The following is a 20,134-nucleotide window of genomic DNA, read 5'->3' on the forward strand; positions in this document are numbered from 1 at the left end:
TTTTGAAGAATAAAAACAATCCTGATATAACCAAGGCTTTACTTTAATAAGGACTAAGAAATAAGGCAATTTTTATTTGATTTCAGAAACCTTTATACAATCAGTATGAATACAGTTACATTGGTCCATGATTGTCAAAACATACATATCTATTAATAAAGCTGAATTTACCTTGGTGTTATCAAATGCTAACAGGAGTGTTCTGCCATTTGTTAAAAAGATTTCTACAGCATTATCTCTCAATTGCCACCAACGCTTGTGAACTTCTTTAATTTCTTCATATGTCCAAGAAAATGATGCTGGTTCCAACTCTCCTTGAAGGCTCTAAGACAAAGAAATAAATAAAAATATTTGTTTTGCACAAACTATAAATAAATTATTTTAATTTTAGATTTAAAAATATCAAAATGAAATTTTAAAATCTTTCTTTTGTGGCAAAATGGCAGATAAGATTACCTAGAAATCTTCCCACTGCAAAACACTTTCAAATCGGTAGATAAAATTTAGGAATTAAAAAATTCATAGATTTTACAGAAAATTGAGCAGATAGCACAGAGTTCCAATATATCCTCCCGACCCCCCACATTCCCCCAATGCTCACAGTTTGCCTATTAAATCTTGCATTTGGTGTGGAACATTTATTATAATTGAAACCAATATTGCTACATTTTTCTTCCTAAAGTCCATAGTTTACCTTAGGGTTCACTGTGTATTGTATATTCTATGGGTTTTGACAAACATATAATAGCATGTATCCACCATTACAGTATCGTACAAAATAGTTTCACTGCCCTAAAAATTTTCTGTGCTCCCTCTATTCATTCCTCCTTTCCTCTCCTCAACTCTTGGCAACTACTAATCTGTTTACTATCTCCATAGTTTTGCATTTTCCAGAATGTCATATAGTTTGATAATCATACAGTATGTGGCCTTTCAGGTTGGCTTCTTTTATTCTTTTATTAAGCAAATTTTTTTCTTTTTGATACAGGGTCTCGCTCTGTCACCCAGGCTAGAGTGCAGTGGTGTCATCATAGCTCACTGCAGCCTTGAACTCCAGGGCTTAAGTGATCTGCCTGCCTCAGCCTCCTGAGTAGCTGGGACTATAGGTGTGTGCTACGATACTTGGCTGATTTTTCTATTTATTGTAGAGACAGGGTCTTGCTCTTGCTCAGGCTGGTTTCGAACTCCTGGCCTTGAACAATCCTCCTGCCTCAGCCTCATAGAGTGCTAGGATTACAGGCATAAGCCACCATGCCCAGCCTGCAAATATTCTTTTAACTTCATAGATGAGCTTGCAAGAAAATAAGGAAAATGAAATCCCCAGGAATCAAAAATAAAAAGAAATTTTTTAAAAAAGAACAGCAGCAAGGAGGAAGCAATGCTTTGGCTACCTGGTTATATGTGCTTGTATGTGCATATATAATATATATGCATACTACTACACTCTACCTTGTTTCAGAAACAAAGTGACTTAGGTTAATATTCTCTTGAAGACAGAAGATGAGGCCTTGGGCTCCTTGGAATCAGAGTGTAGAACTGAGATTCCTTCAGAATGCTAAAACCCAGGAAGGACAAATTCCTAATGAAAGATTAGACATATGTGCTCATCAATAAAGGGGGAAGGAGTGAATAAAGGAAAAGCAACTGGGGCAGAGTCAAGGGAGAGGAAAAGAACAAAGGAGTTGTTAACTCAACATTTATTGAATGCATACTATATGCCAGGTTCTGTCCTTTGCCGCAGTAAAACAATTGCCTATAGAACAGTGCCTGGGATATAGTCGGTTTGCAAAAAAAAGTTTTTTGAGCATGTAACTGAAAGATCTATTTAAAGTACACAACAGCCTGGCGTGGTGGCTCACACCTGTAAACCTAGCACTTTGGGAGGCCAAGGCAGGAGGATGGCTTGAGGTCAACAGTTCCAGACTAGCCTTAGCAAGAGCGAGACCCGTCTCTACCAAAAATAGAAAAAAATTAGCTAGGCAACTACAAATAAAAAAAATTAGCTGGGCCTGGTGCATGCCTGTAGTCCCAGCTACTGGGGAGGGAGGAGGACAGCTTCTTGAGCCCAAGAGTTTGAGGTTGCTGTGAACTATGATGACACCACAGCACTCTAGCCTAAGCAACAGAGCAAGACTGTCTCCCAAAACAAAGTACACAACATACTTGAAACAATATCTTTTTGCTCTTTGTATTAATTTGAGAGAATAATACTTGTTAACCTACCCAAACTGGAAGGTGTTATGATAATTTAATGAAAAAATAGTAGCATTATTAAAAATCATTTTGGAAAAAATTACATACCAACTATAGTCAAATGAATGTAAATATCCTAAGGATATCACACACACACATATTCTTAAAAATCAGTAACACTATCATTTGGTAGGTAGAACAGTATCTCAACTCTCCCTGAACAATTCTGCATTCCTTATTTTATTCCTGAGAATTAGTGATCATACATATTCCTTCTGATGTTCATCAAAACAGGCAAAAAAAAAAAAAAAAAAAAAAGAAACCCAACAAAGCTCTCTCTTCCAGCCCGTTGCCTTAAAGTCTCCTCCATAAAGAAAATCCAGTGCTATTACGGAATATGATATACAACATTATTGTATACGATATACAATCACCTGGTCTCAAGGAGTTTACAATTAATAAGGAGACAAGCACAGAATAAAAATAAAACAAGGCAGATGAATGACTCATTGGAGCACTAAAAAAAAAACAACAAAAACCAGAAGAAGAAAATAAAATAAAATAAATAAATAAATAAATAAATAAATAAATAAATAAATAAATAAATAAAAATAAATAAATAAATAAAGGGGGAAGCTTGTCTCTTTTGGCCAGGGGCCTGGGTGGAGAATAGAAAAAAGTTTCTCTGAGAATTATTAACTGTGGGCCTGCCACCATATGATTTTAGGTTTACAATAACCTATCTGAATGGCCTGGAAATGACCAAGCAATGAAACACAGTCCCTATGCCCCCAGATCATCCAGCAAAGGCAAAGCAGAGTCTCTGGAGGAACACTTCTGCAGCCAATGCAGCACCCCTGCAAATAAAGCCCCACTGAATGTAACCTCACAGATCAACACATATTAAACAGCTACAGTCCTTTCCTATGTGGTCAGCAGAAGGAAAGGAGATGAGAAAGTGACCACTGGAAGGCTGGATGTCCTTGAAAGCATTAATCCCAGCTTATTTAGGCAAATCTCCGCATTCTGGAATGAAGAGTTAGGGGATAGGTCTACACATCCTACCATTACTAAGTCCTTTCTCAAAGCACAAAATCAAAAAAACTTTAAAAAATATGCATCTAATTCTTTTATAAATTGTAAGCGAATACATCAATTATGTTATTCAATGCTTTTAATGGAGAAATCATGAAAAAAGTTTCTACTAAAGTTTAAAACTAGTTAGAAATTATTTCCTCAAACAAACTTACATCCTAGTGGGTTTTCTTCCATCAGTTTTTCCTTTTGGAAAACTGCATTTACTTACTTTTTTATGTTGACTAACAGGAAGCTCAAAGCTAAATTTAAGATTCAATTGCAAGAACTATTTCATCCCAGGCTCTTTACCCTTCCAAATCCTTACTTTAATTTTTTATTTGACTTGCCCTACTCTATGTGTGTTTTACTATTGTCCTGGTTCCCAAATAATTTTTAGAAGTAGAGGTAGAGAAAATATTAAAATAAAATAAAATGTCTTAATGAAACTAATATGCTCATACTTAAAACCTAATTCCACCTTTGTTTAGCTTCAACATTCATTCATTCATTCAATTGAACATACATTAATTAAACATCTATGTGCAATTGAACATACATTAATTAAACATCTCTGCTAAGTGCTCTGCATGAAATAAATTTGTATATGACAAAAATGGGCCATGAGATACTTGCACACACATTTGTACACTTAATGAAGATAGCAAACATAAGAACAAATACTACAAAAGTACAGCGAAAGAAAGTATCCTCCAATCCATTAAAAAGCAAGGACATATTTATAAGAATTTTTAACGGAGAAAATGTTACCTTTTGAACACAAAAAAATGTTGTCTCAAATATCAACTACTGAATTCTTTGGTTGATAAAAAGAGATACATCTCGAAAAATAATGTCATAATATTTTTACTAGCTGGGACAAACCTTGTAGTAATTGCTATATAGATTAGAAAAGAATGCCTACTCAAATTTTGGCTATATTAAGTATTTTCATGATTTTTTCACACTACCTATGTTATAACCAAATTTTATGATTTCACTCCTTAATTTCTTTAAAATCAAATATATATTCATCATTAAATCACATATAATCTCATTTAGTATATTCTTAAGAATTCCTGGCTTTAGAACATTTCTGAAACAAAAAGCCTATTTCTTATATTACAGGAATCTCAATAAATATTTTAATGGTATACAAACTAATTCAAATGACTGAAAACCTTTACTATACAAAAAATTTGAATCAAGAGTCTTTGTAGTTATTTTCTGATTAATATCAGTATTTACAGAAGAATAAAAATTATCATTACTAAACTGCATGTCAGGATAAGTTATTCAATTATATTTTCCTTTCTGCAGGCAAAGATACTTGATAGTGAACTAGGAGTGGCAGGGAGTAGTAATTTGTTGCTACTGAGGATAGTAATGAGAAAGAATGGACATAAATTGAAATAACAGGAGTGCTTAGAATTTGACTCATAGTATCAACTGCTATGAGACTTGGGCTGTAAGACAGAGGAGATGGCACCATCTTCTTTTTAAAACTATCTTTTACCAGCCTGGGCAACATACTAGAGCCTGTATCTACAAAAAATTAAAAGACTAGGGAGAGACAAAGATATAAAATGTAACCAAAATGTCCAAAAAAACCACAAAACATTTGTCAGGTGTCGGGCAGGTGGGAGGGGGGAGGGGGGTATGGGTGTATACTTACATAATGAGTGCCATGCGCACCACCTGGGGGATGGATGCACTAGAAGCTCTGACTCGGCAGGGGGGAGGGGTGGCAAAGACAGTATATGTAACCTTAACAATATTTGTACCCCCATAATATGATGAAATAAAAATAAAATTAAAGGATTAGCCAGACATGGTGTTGCATGCCTGTAGTCTCAGCTACTCAGGAGGCTGAGGCAGGAGGATAGGAGTTGGAAGTTACAGTGAGCTATAATCTCAAAAAAACACACAAAAAAACAAACTTTGGAATTCAGACCAATCTACACATACAGTGACAAAGAATGAACTCTAATAGTTGTCCTGCTCTCTGGTTATACTAAATTTATACATTTTTGGAATCTGTCTCTATTTGTATTAAGCCTCTACTCACCGAACTTTCGACTGTATCAGAAGCATTATCTTCCACAAAATACATTCCACATTTACCTGCAAAAAATAATTGGATATAAGGGTTTTAAAATGTATCTGCACTATTACCATATATGGCTAAAAAGGCAAAGGATTTATACAATCTCAAGAGAAACCAGAGTATTATATACGGTTAAAAGCATGACCCCTGGATTCCTTTGATCTGAATTTGAATCTTAGTACCTAGAGACAGTTCCTAGTGCTCAATAAATACTTCTGAATAGTATTTATGAGATCGTGGGCAAGTTGCTTAACCTCTTTGTATGTTGGTTTCCTTATCAAAAAAAGATGGGGGGGTCCTATTTCACAGAGTTATTGTGGGAATTAAATCAGAATATATGCAAAATGCTTATTAATAGTTCTTGGTACTCAGTGCTAAATAAATGTTGGCATTTATTATTACCATTATTCTTATATTACTAGCATACTGATTTGCTTTATTTTGTCACACATTAACGGAAGTCAAGTGCTAAACCATATTTTTTAGCAAAAGAGAAATCCTTAATTATTTTGAAGATGGAGACACTCAGTAGGGCAAAATAGGCCCTAAACACAGCCCCCAATTTTCCTGCTTCATAGGCTGGCTATTACTAACACACGTCCCTACATCATGTTTCCAATGCTGGGAACTTTGCTGGGGTTCCGCCACCTGCATGCTGGTCACCCTGGAGTGCTGGGTAGACCTTGAAGTACTGGCACGACTGGGTCAGAGAACAGTACAATCTCTATCCGTGTGACCATGGGGCTCATTCTCAGTAAGTTCGAAGCTCCACACCTTGGACCGTGGATGCTATAGCTTACAGCACTGACTCTCAAATTTGAGGGTACTGGGGGGCTAATGAAAACACAGACTGCTGGGCCTCACCCTCAGGATTTCTGATTCAAAAGCTCTGGGCTAGGGCCTGAGAATGTGCATTTCTAAAGAAGCTTCTAGGAGATGCAGATGCTGCTGATTCAAGGACCAGCTTTAAGAACGTAGGTTTCAGCATACAAATTGGTTCTTTAAGGGAATAGAGACCAAATGGTATAACTTTACTTCTTCATGTTTTGAGAAAAAATTTTCCACCAAATGTAACTATTTAGGTATTTGTGGACTGACAATATTCGCCTTTTTCTCTCAGAAGCACAATAGAGAATGTAAATTATGAATAATCTTAAGGTAGATATATTTCTTATGCATAGGTATATTTGTTAAAACAGTAGGCACATAAATTATAAATATACCAATAATTTTTTATTTTAAATTGGCATATAATAAAAGGAATGATTAAATATAAAAATGTATACTCATAAAGAAACTCAATTTTATAAAAATCAAAATGCTATTCATATGCTTTTCAGAAAATAAGGTTATTTTCTTCACATGTATGAGCTATATACATTATATATAATGTTAAGGCAAACTATCCTAAATGATATTAGAGAAATTTTATCTGATTTAATGACAATGTGTCAAAAAAACACTTTAAATTATCAAAAAATAAAATAAAGCAGGGTGTGGCTAGAAAGATTCCATAGTAAAAAAAATTAAAATTAAAAAAACAAGGCAGGGTGAACATGTGTGAAATTCTTTAAAATTTGACTTACCTAATAACAATTCACCAGCTGTCTCTCTAGATGGTGCAACGCTGATACATCTTCGATTCACTCTGTCAAAACATACTTAAAATTACTATGATTAAATATTTTGACCAATTTTAGAGAATATAGGCTTTATTTTATCTAGTAAAATATTTCAGCAAAGCAGACTAGAGTTTCAATAGCATGAGGTGTCTTATCAAAATCTACATGAATACCACCTCCTTTATTAGCATTCCAGTAGGAGAAAATATCTGAAACTTAGAAAAAGCTAACAATCCCTGTAAGTTGTATGTAGAATACAGGAATTCAGTTATTTAATAGAGACTTTAATATTTTATATTTTCCAGTAAATAAGCAAAACATTGGTTCATGCCTCTGATACTTCAAATATATAAATAAAGCCTAGTATTCTAGAGAAAACGAGTGATTTAGAGTCAGAAAATTCCTCTGTTCTTTAGTCCAATTATCTTTGAATCTCGGTTTTTTATCTATAAAATGGGTATAATAATAACCACAAAAACAGTAATGATACTACAATCATTAGTTAACATATACCGACACACTTAATACTCAACAATGCTATGACACCTTGGGTATTATTATGTTCCTCATTTAACAGATGAGGAAACTGAAAGTCTAAGTAATTTGCCCAAGATCAAATGGCAAGTAAGAGGAGGAATTGGAATTTGAACCTTTAACACTACACTATATCACCTTTTGATGATACCACCAACAGGTCTACCTACTTTACAGAGCTGTTAAAAAAGTTAACTATAAAAATGTATGTATGCTAACAAGGGCCAGATCATGATGGCTGAAGTCCAATGAATGCTTGCTATCAGAAATGTCATTTCCTTTTGTATTTTGGCTAATCAAATTCCCTGTCCTCTCTTGAGCCTATCCTGTTTAGGACTTTTCTTTAAACCACAGCATTATCTAAAATAAATATTAAACACTTTAATAAATTGTTGTACTTTCACAAAAGAGTGAAGATCTATGGAGCCAAACTCACCTTATAGATTCACTTGCAGCTTTGTCTTTGACAGTGGAAGAGAAAGAAGAATGAGTTTTGTCTTCAAATAGGTAAGAGAGTGGTGGTTTGACCACATCTGTTGAGGAAAAAGTACATATTATCTCTATCAAATGACTACAGTTATATCTGCTATATTTAAATGTTGAGTAAAGAAGCCACTATTACCTTCCGATTTTTGTCTATCCCTAAGGAGATACTTATTTGGAATAGTTAAGTAACATCGCTGTAAACGTCTCCTCTCTCGATTTGGCCCTTCTGTTGGATCCAATTGCCATGAAGTTGGATAGTAGATGGGGTCATACCATACCGCTCTGCAAGTGAAAATAAAAGGGTGTTTTAAGTGGCCATCCAAGGACTTTAGCTTTCTAAAAAAATCATTATAGAGATTGAATAAATAAGTCACAATTGACCTATTCAATTAAAAAGACCCAACTATTTATATGCTTAGCCCAGGGAATGCATACACATAGTACAAAAGAATAACATAAAATCTAAGTGACCTTCTCTTCCTGAATCTCAGTCTCCCAGTTCCCCTCCTAGAGGCTAGCTCTGCTTCCAGTTTCTTGAATCTATTAAATTTTTAAAAAGATATATCATAACTACTATGAACACTTTAGCAACATAATACAACACATTGGATTTAACATGGTTAGCTAAAATTTTTTTTTCCCAATTGATTATTTATTTTCCTATTTTGCCTATTCTGTATGTAATTTAACACATAAAATTAGTTCCCCTTTGTGATATAAATCTCAGTCTAAAAAAGGTTTTAAAATAGTTTTATATCTTGGATAAAAGAAAACAGTAAAACCATATTAAATACATTTTTAGAAATAGAGAAAAAAATCACCTTAATCCTACCACAAATATACCAAAATGCGAGTAGTGGTTATTTCTTTCTTTGTTTCTTTCTTTTTAAACATATATCTGTTTTTAATTTGCAGTTATAATCATTAGCTATGTATACTTCCATATCCTGCCTTCTTTCACTGAAACAGTATAATTTTTATTATCACCATTTTAAATGACTGCTTAATATTACATTGAGTGGATATATCACAATGTATTTAACTGTTAATATATTAGTATTTTTACATATTTAAGGTGTTTCTAATTCATTCACTAGCATAAATAATGCAGAGATAAAAACCTTTATATTTATGCCTTCTATATTTTTAATATTTTCCTCAGGATAGAATCACTAAAATAACTGAAGCTAAAAATAAAATGTTTGTAGGATTCCTGATATACACTGTCAAAGTGTACAATGTCACAAAAGCTCTAAGGACAGCTAATATCCTGCTGTGGATATTAGCAGATGAAAAAAATTATTTTAAATACAAAAGTAAAATGCGGTATCTAAAGGTTTTAGAAAACCAAATTAGCCTCTAGATATATTGAAAATTTTCCCATGTGTTTATAAATTCTATTTGTCTTACATAAGGAATGCGTTCATGTCTTTTGCTCATTCAAACTTCTGGGATCATAAGATTTTACTTTAGAATTTACATGAGTTTTCAAACAGTAAGAATATTACCTTTTTAATATATTTGCTGAAAATAAATTTCCATGCTTTTTCATAATTGTTGTTGTAATTGTTAAAAACACTATAAACCAGGCACAGTGGCTCACGCCTATAATCCTAGCACTCTGGGATGCCTAGGCGGGAGGATGGCTCAAGGTCAGGAGTTCGAAACCAGCCTGAGCAAGAGTGAGACCCCCGTCTCTACTAAAAATAGAAAGAAATTAATTGACCAACTGAAAATATATAGAAAAAATTAACCAGGCATGGTGGCGCATGCCTGTAGTCCCAAGCTACTTGGGAGGCTGAGGCAGAAGGATTGCTTGAGCCCAGGAGTTTGAGGTTGTTGTGAGCTAGGCTGAAGCCGTGGCACTCTAGCCCGGCAACAAAGTGAGACTCTGTCTAAAAAAAAAAAAAAAACAAAAAAACCCACTAAGATTCAAATCCATTGGTTTCTTTACAATTTCTATTGTTGTGTTTGAGCTTAAAAGTTACCCACCCAGAGTTGATAAATACCCTATTTTCTTCTACTTTATAAACCATTTGAAGTTAACTCTTTCATCCATCTGGAATTTACTTTAGTGTGCTAAATAGTGTATTTTAACACACCAAAGTCACACAAATTAGTTATCTTAACGAAATTTAGAGAATTTACTTTCTCTTTTTTCATTATTTGTAGTTTATTTTTATAATTTTATTAATAGTCATAGGTAGAAAAAGATGTTTTTCTCAGCTATTCTATTTCAGTGATTTCTCTATTCTTTTTCAAAGACCATATTGTAAAATTAAAGCCAATATTACCATCTGGAAGAGCTAATGCCTCTCTCCCTCATTACTTTTTTCCCCCAGAATTAAAAAAAAAAAAAAAAAAAAAAACCTCATATGATTAGTCTTCAAGATAAAAAAAAAAATCACAAATGGTTAAACAAAAAAAAAAGTTTAAATAATGAAACAATTTATGTCTGAATTCTGGAATAAAAAAATGCGTTTCATGGCAATATATGAAATATTCATACAACACAACTTAAGATGTCCTCCCAGTGCTTACCTGTCATGCGTCAGTTGCTGAATAAGTTCCTGCCAGTGTCTGCTGGCACTCAAGTCTACTTTATACATTCCTCTAATATGCTGGATGACCTTTTTTCTCTCAATTCCTTGGGAGAGAGACACTGCCTGAGTGATATCTGCAGCGATTTTAGATATATCCTTTGATTTTGAATCAAGACGCTGAAAGAGACTAAACAGACAACAACACTATCCATAAGTGTATATGGAACATTAAATATTTACCAAAACATGACACTTTAAAACTAAAAGTATATGTGAAATCTAATGGATTCCTAGAAGACATGACTTTTGGAACACATCGAATCTTACCTTTGCTGATTATTATTAACTGTCTTCTGCCAGGCAGCTTTACTCACACCTTCTTCAGTTTCATATTTCTTTTGTTCCTAAAAGATTTAGATCATAATATACTATATAAAACTTATTATTTCTCATCTAACATTGGCACAGAGCCCAACAAACTAATTTTATAATCAAGTTAACAAAGGAAAAAATATTATCCCTTGGAGACCAGAATATTAAAATAATCACTCAAATAATATTATAATTCCTCTTTGTGTCTATACAATTTGGGACATAGAAAGTAGGACAGCATAGTTAACCAGAATTGCCAAACCTGATGAGTTTACACAGTTGCTTGCTTCCTTATTTTGCTTTTTCACTAAAGAACCCCTAATTCAAAGTATGCTTCAACTTGCTTGTCACTATAAAAATCTTTCCTTCACTGAAGATTACTGACAATGGGTAAGGATGACCACAGAGAATAAAATGCTCCTAAAAATAAGCCTATTTTTTTCTTTCATAGTAAAACGCAGTACAGTATATAGTAAAAAATAAAACAATCATTTCAATTTTATCATCAGTGATATTCTATTCTATTCTAAAAAAAGTAATGTCAATCATTCTTTAACTATATACAATGGATTCTCCTAAGAAACAGTTACGGTTTCACTGACTCACCTCTTTGATCATTTTAATAAGGTCTGGTTTTGTTGATGCACTGGGAGGGATGCACTTGTGACCACATAATTTTAAAGCATTCATAAGTAGTTCTGCTGTGTCTAGTTCTTCTTCAGTCAACTCATCTTGGTGATTATGTATCAACTCTGACAAATACAAAACTAACTTGGCTCCATGCTTTAAAAAAAGTAATAATTTTTTTAGTAATAAAAAATTTCTTACATTTAAATTATTTAACAGTAATTAAATTAAATTATATTACTAGATTTATTTGGTTGGATCTGATTTTAATAAATCACCTACAAAAGACATTCTGGGGACAATTGAAGACACTTGATTATGCATTGGGTATTTGATGATAGAAAATTAATCCTAATTTTGTTATGTGTAATAAATGTTGTTATGGTTACATAAGAAAATGTCTTTTTAAAAAAGAATTTAGAAGTAAAATATCTTAATTTCTATAATTTACTTTAAAATGATTCATAAGAAATATCAATATGACAAAAATGTTAACAATTATTAAACCTAGGTGATGGTCACATGACATTCATTATATTATTCTCTCTGCTTTGTATGTTTGAAAAGTTTTCATTATGAAAGATTTTTAAAAAAGCAAGCTACCTAGATTTAGGGGAGAAATTCTTGAAGAGGATTTGCTAAAGGAATACAGGAAATAAGCTGGAATAAAGGAAGATAATTAATCTTAGTTTTCCTCACAGAAAAACTGAACTGAAAAGAAAAACTTCCTTTAAACCTTAAAATAAAAGAAATATGCTTACTTATTCTTTCTCCTTTAATTTCTGCTTAGTAAAAGAGAAGTTGGTGAAATTTACAGAATAAAGAAAGCCCTTTACTATGTAAGAGAACAAAAATCGAAAAACTCAAAAACTGAGACCTAAGCCACTCAGTGTTATGTGCATGTTCAGGGAAGACTGGTTCAGGCCAGTCCTTTGTGAATAGACTCTAAAACAAAATTACACTGCTACTTAAGGTAATGGCAATTGTCCTTTTCAGCACAAACCTAAACCAAACTTTGATTCATGATTTTTCAAGTGGCCCTTCCATGCTATAGATATCACATCTGATTGTAACGTGTACACTATGTATTATTTAGACAATTACTTTTGCCCCAAAATTTGCATTGGTACAAATACCACTGCATTTGGCTTTATGACATTTTAAACTAAATAGTATTAAATGTCAACAAATGGATCTGGAAATGATTATATTTTGGGTGATATTTAAATTAACACGTTGAATCACATCATGTCATTTCACAAAAGCAAAAGACGAACATATGCAATGGTGAAAATAGCAAAGCTCATTTTAATGCAACATTTTAAATTAGTCAGAAGACAGCTGCTACCTGACCAAAAGAGAAAAATGAACAGATGCACTGCAAGTAAAAGGCCTGAAGAGTTGGCAAATAAAGAAAAATGGTAAATGACTAGAATATTTTCAAACATGTGTCTTAAAGGTATATTCTTGATACAACTTTTAAAATATTTCAGTTTAGTATTCAGTGACATACTACAATTATCACAAAAAAACTATCAGAAATGTTTCCATCCTTCTGAATATCTAAAAAAACACACAATTTTCTTAAACACTGAAGGTGTTTCTAATATTTCATTTTAACATCCTCTGATCAATCATTTATTGATTATACTTTCTAGGACTATAAAAGGTGTCATTGTAGATAGACACAAAAAAATCTTGTTTTCAGTCCTTAAAAAAATGATTTAAGGAACTGAATCTGTTTAATACTAATCCTTAGAAAATAATAAAATGCTAAAATGTGTAAAAACAAAATTTCCAATGAAGTAAGTTCTAAGAAGGAAGAGTTCTGAGTGGACTGTAAAAAGGGAGAATGTTTTTGAAGGAAGTATGGACTGAGCAGGGTCTATGCATAGATAGAATGGATTATATAGACAGACAAAAGAGAGAAGGCATTTGGTGCAGGGTGGACAACATGAACAAAGAAGCGCAGCAGCAGAAATACATAGGATGTGAAGAGGATGCACGAGAGGAGGATGATATTATCTTGAAAAGAGGAGGGGCTACAGACTGGAGATTAATCAGAATCAAGTTGTGACAGGAGAAAACAAGCGTGGGGCTTTAAAACTGAGGCAGATTACAAATGGAATACAGTTTATATGCAGCTGTAAAAAGGCATAAAGAAGATCTCTATATTTTACTATGTAATGATCTCTAGAACATAGTTAAACAGAAATGTGTATAGTTTGCTCTTTCTTTGTAAGTGGGGGAGATAATATTTATGTGTATGTGTGTATACATAGATTTATTTATATCTGCAACAGAAATTTAGATGGTTAACCATAGGGAGAGGGGAAGAATAGAAGAAGGGTATAGGGATAAAAGCTAGAGCCTCTCTGAATGTGCTATGTTTCACAATTTTGATTTTGGAACTATGTAGACATTTTATATGATTAAAAATAAAATTAATTGAAGTTAGTGGCATGACCACATTTTTAAAAAACTATTTTAAGTGCTTTTACTATGTAGTATTTTCACTGTATACCACAAATATTCTATCAATTTTACATGTTCTTGTACTTCATTAGAATGGAATCACAGACTGCATGCTCTTTTGTGTTCAGCTTCCCCTTTCCCCAACTCACTGGAGGTTCACCCATAATAGTAAGTGTATCAGCAGTCTGTTCTTTTTTTATAGCTGTATATTAGTCTATTGTACAAATATATCAAAATTAGTTTATATAATACATTGACCTTCCGATAGACATTTGGGTTATTTCCAGTTTGGGGCCATTAATGAAAGGCTGCCATGGATATTCTTGTACAAGTCTTTTTATGGACATATGTTTTAATTTTGGGGGTTAAGTATCTAAAAATAAATAGGGTCACAAGTTCAGTATATGCTTAATTTTATAAGAACTGTTAAATAGCCATCCAAAATGGTTTAATATACCACTTAAACTCTTCATTTATCACTGGAGAATTTATAGACTCTAAAATTCTTTTAAGTATTTTGGTTTTGATCATTCCAAGTGTTCAACATTTTTTTCTATTTTAGATGACTATAAATATTTTTGAAATACGTTATATATACTGTTGTTTGAGAGCTATTGAGCATAGATATTTCACAGATAATATAATGCTTTTTTTTTTAAAGGCCTCCAAACAATTCTTCTTCTTCTTCTTCTTTTTTTTTTTTTTTAGAGATAGGGTCTTGCTCTGTCACTCAGGCTGAAGTGCAATAGCATGATTATAGCTCACTATAACCTTGAATTCCTGGGCTCAAGTGATCCTCCTGCCTCAGCCTCCTAAGTAGCTAGGAATACAGGTGTGCACCACCATGCTCAGCTAATTTTTCAAAACAATTATTTTGTCGAGATGAGGTCTTGCTACATTGCTCAGGTTGGTCTCAAACTCCTAAATTCAAGCAATCCTCCCTTCTTGGCCTCCCAAAATGTTGGGATTATAGGTGTGAGCCACAATGCCTGGCACAAACAATTCTTAAAGAAAACACTTCAAGATGTGGTAACACATTATAAAGAATCAGAAAACAACTCAGATAAAGAACTTCTTTATTTAAGTGTAGGAAAAAGGATTGGGAAATCAACAGAGGTCAAATTGAGCCTGTAAAAGAGCATCTGAAAAAATACCTCAAGTTAAATTTGTTTGGTAAGGGCCAGGCACAGTGGCTCACGCTTATAATCCTAGCACTCTGGGAGGCCGAGGCGGTAGGATCACTCAAGGTGAGGAGTTCGAAACCAGTCTGAGCAAGAGTGAGATACCATCTCTACTAAAAATAGAAAGAAATTAATTGGCCGACTAAAAATATATAGAAAAAATTAGCTGGGCATGGTGGCACATGTCTGTAGTTCCAGCTACTCGGGAGGCTGAGGCAGAAGGATTGCTTGAGCCCAGGAGTTTGAGGTTTCTAAGAGCTAGGCTGATGCCACAGCACTCTAGCCCAGGCAACACAGTGAGACTCTGTCTCAAAAAACAACAACAACATTTGTTTGGTAAGAAAATTATATTCATGACATTAGGCATGAAAATTCAGTTTAATTTCAGTTCTTATTTTGTTAAAACTTTATATTTCACCAAAAGTTTTTACTTATCATATGCTGAGATACTTACTTGCAAGGATGGGCTGAGACAATCTCTTAGTATTTCTTGATGATTTGGTTCATGAACTATTTCAAAAATTTGCTTTCTCTCTTGGGCAGTGTGGGCTGGTGACAAAATATGTACCAGTAGTCTCCCAAGCTGCATTCGGAAGGTTTCCTTACAAGACCATAGGATTTTAGCCCACTGCTGCTTAGAACCACTGGTTTTACCTGAACCCTTAAATCAAAATAGGAATGAATTAGGATCAAACTTCTTAAGCAATAATGTTAATCTTATATAGCCCTAAATAAGATCATGGAACATGTTTTATTCTACATTTATCAGTCAATATTAGAAAGACATACACACATCCATACAAATTGCAGTTTAAAAAAGAGGAACATACAACAATATTCATAATAGCATTATTCAAAATAGCTGAAAGGTGGAAACAGTTCAAATGTCCATCAATGGATGAATGGATAAACAGAATGTGGTATATATATACAATGAAATATAATTCATTTTTAAAAAGCAATCAAGTTCTGATATATGCTTCAACACAGATGAACTATGAAACCATGCTAAATTAAATAAGCCACACACAAAAGGACAAATATTGTACGTTCCCACTTATATGAGGTATCTACTTTCATAGAGAGAGAAAGTAGAATTATAGTATTGGGAACTAGGGGGCAGGGAATAAGAGTTATTGTTAATGGGTACAGAGTTTCAACTTGGGATAATAAAAAAATTCTGGAGATGGATGGTGGTGATGGTTGCACAACAATATGAATGCACTTAATGCCACTGAATTGTACCCTTAACAATGGTTAAAATGGTAAATTTTACGTTACATGTATTTTACCCTGCAGTTCCCAGCAGCCCCTGGGCTGTTGACTGGTACCAGTCTGTGGCCTGTTAGGAACCTGGCTGCACAGCAGGAGGTGAGTGAGTGAAGCTTCATCTGTATTTGTAGCCACTCCCCATTGCTGGCATCACTGTCTGAGCTCCACCTCCTGTCAGATCAGTCACTGTCTCCTGTCACCCCCAGATGGGACCTTCTAGTTGCAGGAAACAAGCTCAGGGCTCTCACTGATTCTACATTATTGTTAGTTGTGTAATTATTTTATTATATATTACAATGTAATAATAATAGAAATAAAGTGCACAATAAATGTAATACCCTTGAATCATCCTGAAATCACCACCCTCACCCCCACCCAGTCTGTGGAAAAATTGTCTTCCATGAAACCATTTCCTAGTGCCAAAAAGGTTGGGGACCACTGATTTTATCTCAATTTTAAAAAAAGAGATGGATGAAGAACTAAAGTCCTAAGCCATTTTAAAAATTACCAAGGACTCAACTTATAAATTAAAAAAATGAAACTATCAAGGAACAATGGCAGATAAGCCCACATTGTTTTTGCAATAAAAAAGAGAAAAGATTCATAATAAAGATTTGAATTAGTACTATAAATACTAAGCATAATAGTCACAAATTAAGTACTGCATACAGCTGTCGTCACTTATCTGCAGTTTTGTTTTCTGCTGTCCACTGGGAGTACAATATAATTACAGTATATTGCTATTAATATAATTGTTCTATTTTATTATTAGTTATTGGTGTTAATCACTTATTATGCCTAATTTGTAAATTAAATTGCATCACAGATATGTATGTAAGGGAAAAACCAGTACATGCAGGGTTTGGTGCTACCTATGGTTTTCCCCTTCACTGGAGGTCTCGGAACGTATCTCCTGCAGATGGGAGAAACCACTGTGCATGTGAACCATCAATATTCCGTAACAATTAACCACGTAAGTTATGTCAAGCATGTTCCCACCAAGGCCAGCCCAATCCTGATCAAAGTACCTGTAGCTGTTTTAAAACTGGAATCAGGACATTTTAGAGTTTATTCTGAGTTTTGGAAATGGCTCTCTGATTACTCCTAAAGGACCCTGTGTGAGTGATTTAGTTCTAAGTGAACCTGTGGTTTGTTTTGCTGTCCAAATATAAACACTAAAATCTAGTTTAGATTTAGAGATTGGCAAGTCATGGTTTATGAGTTCTGCTAGAATTAGCTTGGCCTTTGGTATTTATAGAGTGAACTGACTGATTTGTTCCCTACAGTCAACCACCGTGTAAGTGACCCATACGAACCCAAGTGAGACAATAATAATAAACGGAGCCTGACACTTGTCAATATTCTCTTTGTGATTTTCAAGGTGTTGGATACATTAAAGCCTAAAGATCTAAACTTAATAATATTTCAGAAACTCAAGAGTAAGTAACTATAAATAAAGTCCTTTAAAAACAGACTATTAACATAAATTGTCATAGTCATCAAAGCTCTACCCTTTTCTAATGTTGATCATAATAAACTACAATATTAGAAGATGGCTTTCAGGGTACAGACTTAAAAAACCAATGTGAGATGACTCATTTTGAAAGAGTAAATCAGCGATCTATCTCATATTTCTCTATTATTAAAAATCCAAGTTTTCTGAGTTTTTTAAAACTTTTTAAAAGAACACAAAGAACTATGATTTTGAAAACATAATACAGACACATAAAACCTCTACTCCCTTTGTGTGAATGAACATTGCTCATTAATTAATTTACTTACAATAGATACTTTGAATCCTTCTACCAGGTATGTAAACATTTCTTTCTGAAATGGATTCAAAACAGAAGGCTGTTCACGATGAGTATCTTCCTCAGAAATTTCAGTCTGGGAACCTGAAGTCTTCCTTTGAGTTGTATTTTCTGGAGTTCTCAAAATGTCAACAATGTCTGAATTAAACTCTTTGCATAAAAAAAATAAAAAATTAGTTATATCACTGATGCTCAGCCATTATAAATGGTAATAATGCTGCTAACAATGTTCTATATAATTACTAATTCAATTATCACAATATAAATGTGCAATAGGTATATTAGATGTAGTAGATATAATAAACTAGAGAAAGTGAATTCACCTAAAATAACATAGGAACTTAAAAATTCATGTCATATAAATCCATTATAAATTAAAGATTTAATTTACTAATGAAGATAAGTTAAACTACAAAATAATTAAAACCATGGGATTCTCATACAAATCAAACATAAAGACTATGTGATATTTATATTAGATGGATCTACAGAGCTGTTTCACTGCATGTGCTATCCAATTAAATACTGTATGTGTTATAATCCTGTTTCAACTTCAGAATTTAGCCTGGAAGGCTGTTATCCCAAATGTAAATTAGAAAAGTTTTTTAAGAAACCCCAAACGTCTTAGGTATATCATATTTTTCTAGTGATTAACACTTATGTTTTCTTTTCCCTGCCTTCCTGAGGTTAACTGAATAATTGTCAGAATTCTGTTTTGACTTACCTATAGTACTTTTCAGAAAAAAATTTTCAACTTTATTGGGATATAATCAACAAATAGAAATTGTATATATTTAAGGTGTTTTGATATATGTATACATTGTCAAATGATCACCACAATCAAGCTAATTAACATATCCACTACCTCACAGAGTTACATTTTGTTTTTTTGTGGTGAGAACATTATATATAGTGCTTTGGAATGTATTTCTTTGAATAGCTTTTTTAGTGGTTGCTTTACATATAGCACTCCTGGGCATTTATCTCAGAAAAATGAGGATTTATATTCACACAAAAACTTATACATGAATGTACTATCCTAGTAGTGATACTATACTACAGTCTTGCAAGATCCATTGGGGGAAACTGGGCAAAGAGTACACAGAATTTCTCTGTATTATTTCTTAATTGCATGTGAATCCACAACGATCTCAAAAGATCATATTGGAAGTGTCATATGATTTTAAAATCAATGGTCAATCTAGGGTAGCATTTAACACATTAAAAAGTGGACTTTTATTTAAGACTATCAGTTCTAAATAACAAATTCCTTTAATAATGTGGATGTTACGAATTGAAAAATAATGCTGTTTACAAATTTGAAAACTAACCAGTTCACTCTTACATTATTTTCCTTTTCATTTAATATCTGAGGAAGAACAAATTAATCCCATAGTCTTACCTTGATAAATAATCCTGTTGACTGCTAGAACAGTGAGCCTCTGCAGTCTCTGTGTCAGCTCTGTTTCAGATGCCTGGCTGGGATTCTCCTGGCTCATTCTCCGCTGCATCATCATATGAAGCTCATCATTTGCCACCGAACGCATTTTCATCAAAAGAGATTCAGTTTGAGCAAGTGGAAATTTTCGAGGACCTGCAATAGCACATAAATTAAATGTCAAATGCCAGTGTTAACAAGGATCAGAGAAACTATTTTTGCTGCAACCTTTTGATTATCAGGCCATGAAAAGAACCTTATTTCTTTCAGAATTAATTTATACAAAGGAAAGAAAATGATTAAGAGAAAGTGACGTTTCTCCCTCTTTGAGGAAGTGCAACAGTATTTCTGTTTTCAAAGTCCTAAATGACAATGCTGAAGCTAGTGACACAGCTTAGA

General features: G+C 33.4%; 1 protein-coding gene across 5 annotated transcripts in view; it reads right to left on the minus strand.

The window, feature by feature from the left end:
- Positions 1–20,134, minus strand: part of LYST (lysosomal trafficking regulator) — a 408,790-nt gene that overhangs the window by 54,321 nt on the left and 334,335 nt on the right. For all 5 annotated transcript variants that reach the window (XM_075995487.1, XM_075995488.1, XM_075995490.1 and 2 more), the window contains 11 exons: positions 19,700–19,891; positions 18,269–18,447; positions 15,669–15,875; positions 11,538–11,714; positions 10,887–10,963; positions 10,558–10,746; positions 8,153–8,298; positions 7,967–8,063; positions 6,961–7,022; positions 5,336–5,391; positions 172–324 (listed from right to left, as the gene is read on the minus strand). In XM_075995487.1, coding sequence (XP_075851602.1) covers positions 172–324; positions 5,336–5,391; positions 6,961–7,022; positions 7,967–8,063; positions 8,153–8,298; positions 10,558–10,746; positions 10,887–10,963; positions 11,538–11,714; positions 15,669–15,875; positions 18,269–18,447; positions 19,700–19,891 — 1,535 coding nt within the window. The remainder of the gene's footprint in view (positions 1–171; positions 325–5,335; positions 5,392–6,960; positions 7,023–7,966; positions 8,064–8,152; positions 8,299–10,557; positions 10,747–10,886; positions 10,964–11,537; positions 11,715–15,668; positions 15,876–18,268; positions 18,448–19,699; positions 19,892–20,134) is intronic.

Source organism: Microcebus murinus, chromosome 19, assembly GCF_040939455.1.
Source record: "Microcebus murinus isolate Inina chromosome 19, M.murinus_Inina_mat1.0, whole genome shotgun sequence".
NCBI classification, from domain to species: Eukaryota; Metazoa; Chordata; class Mammalia; order Primates; family Cheirogaleidae; genus Microcebus; species Microcebus murinus.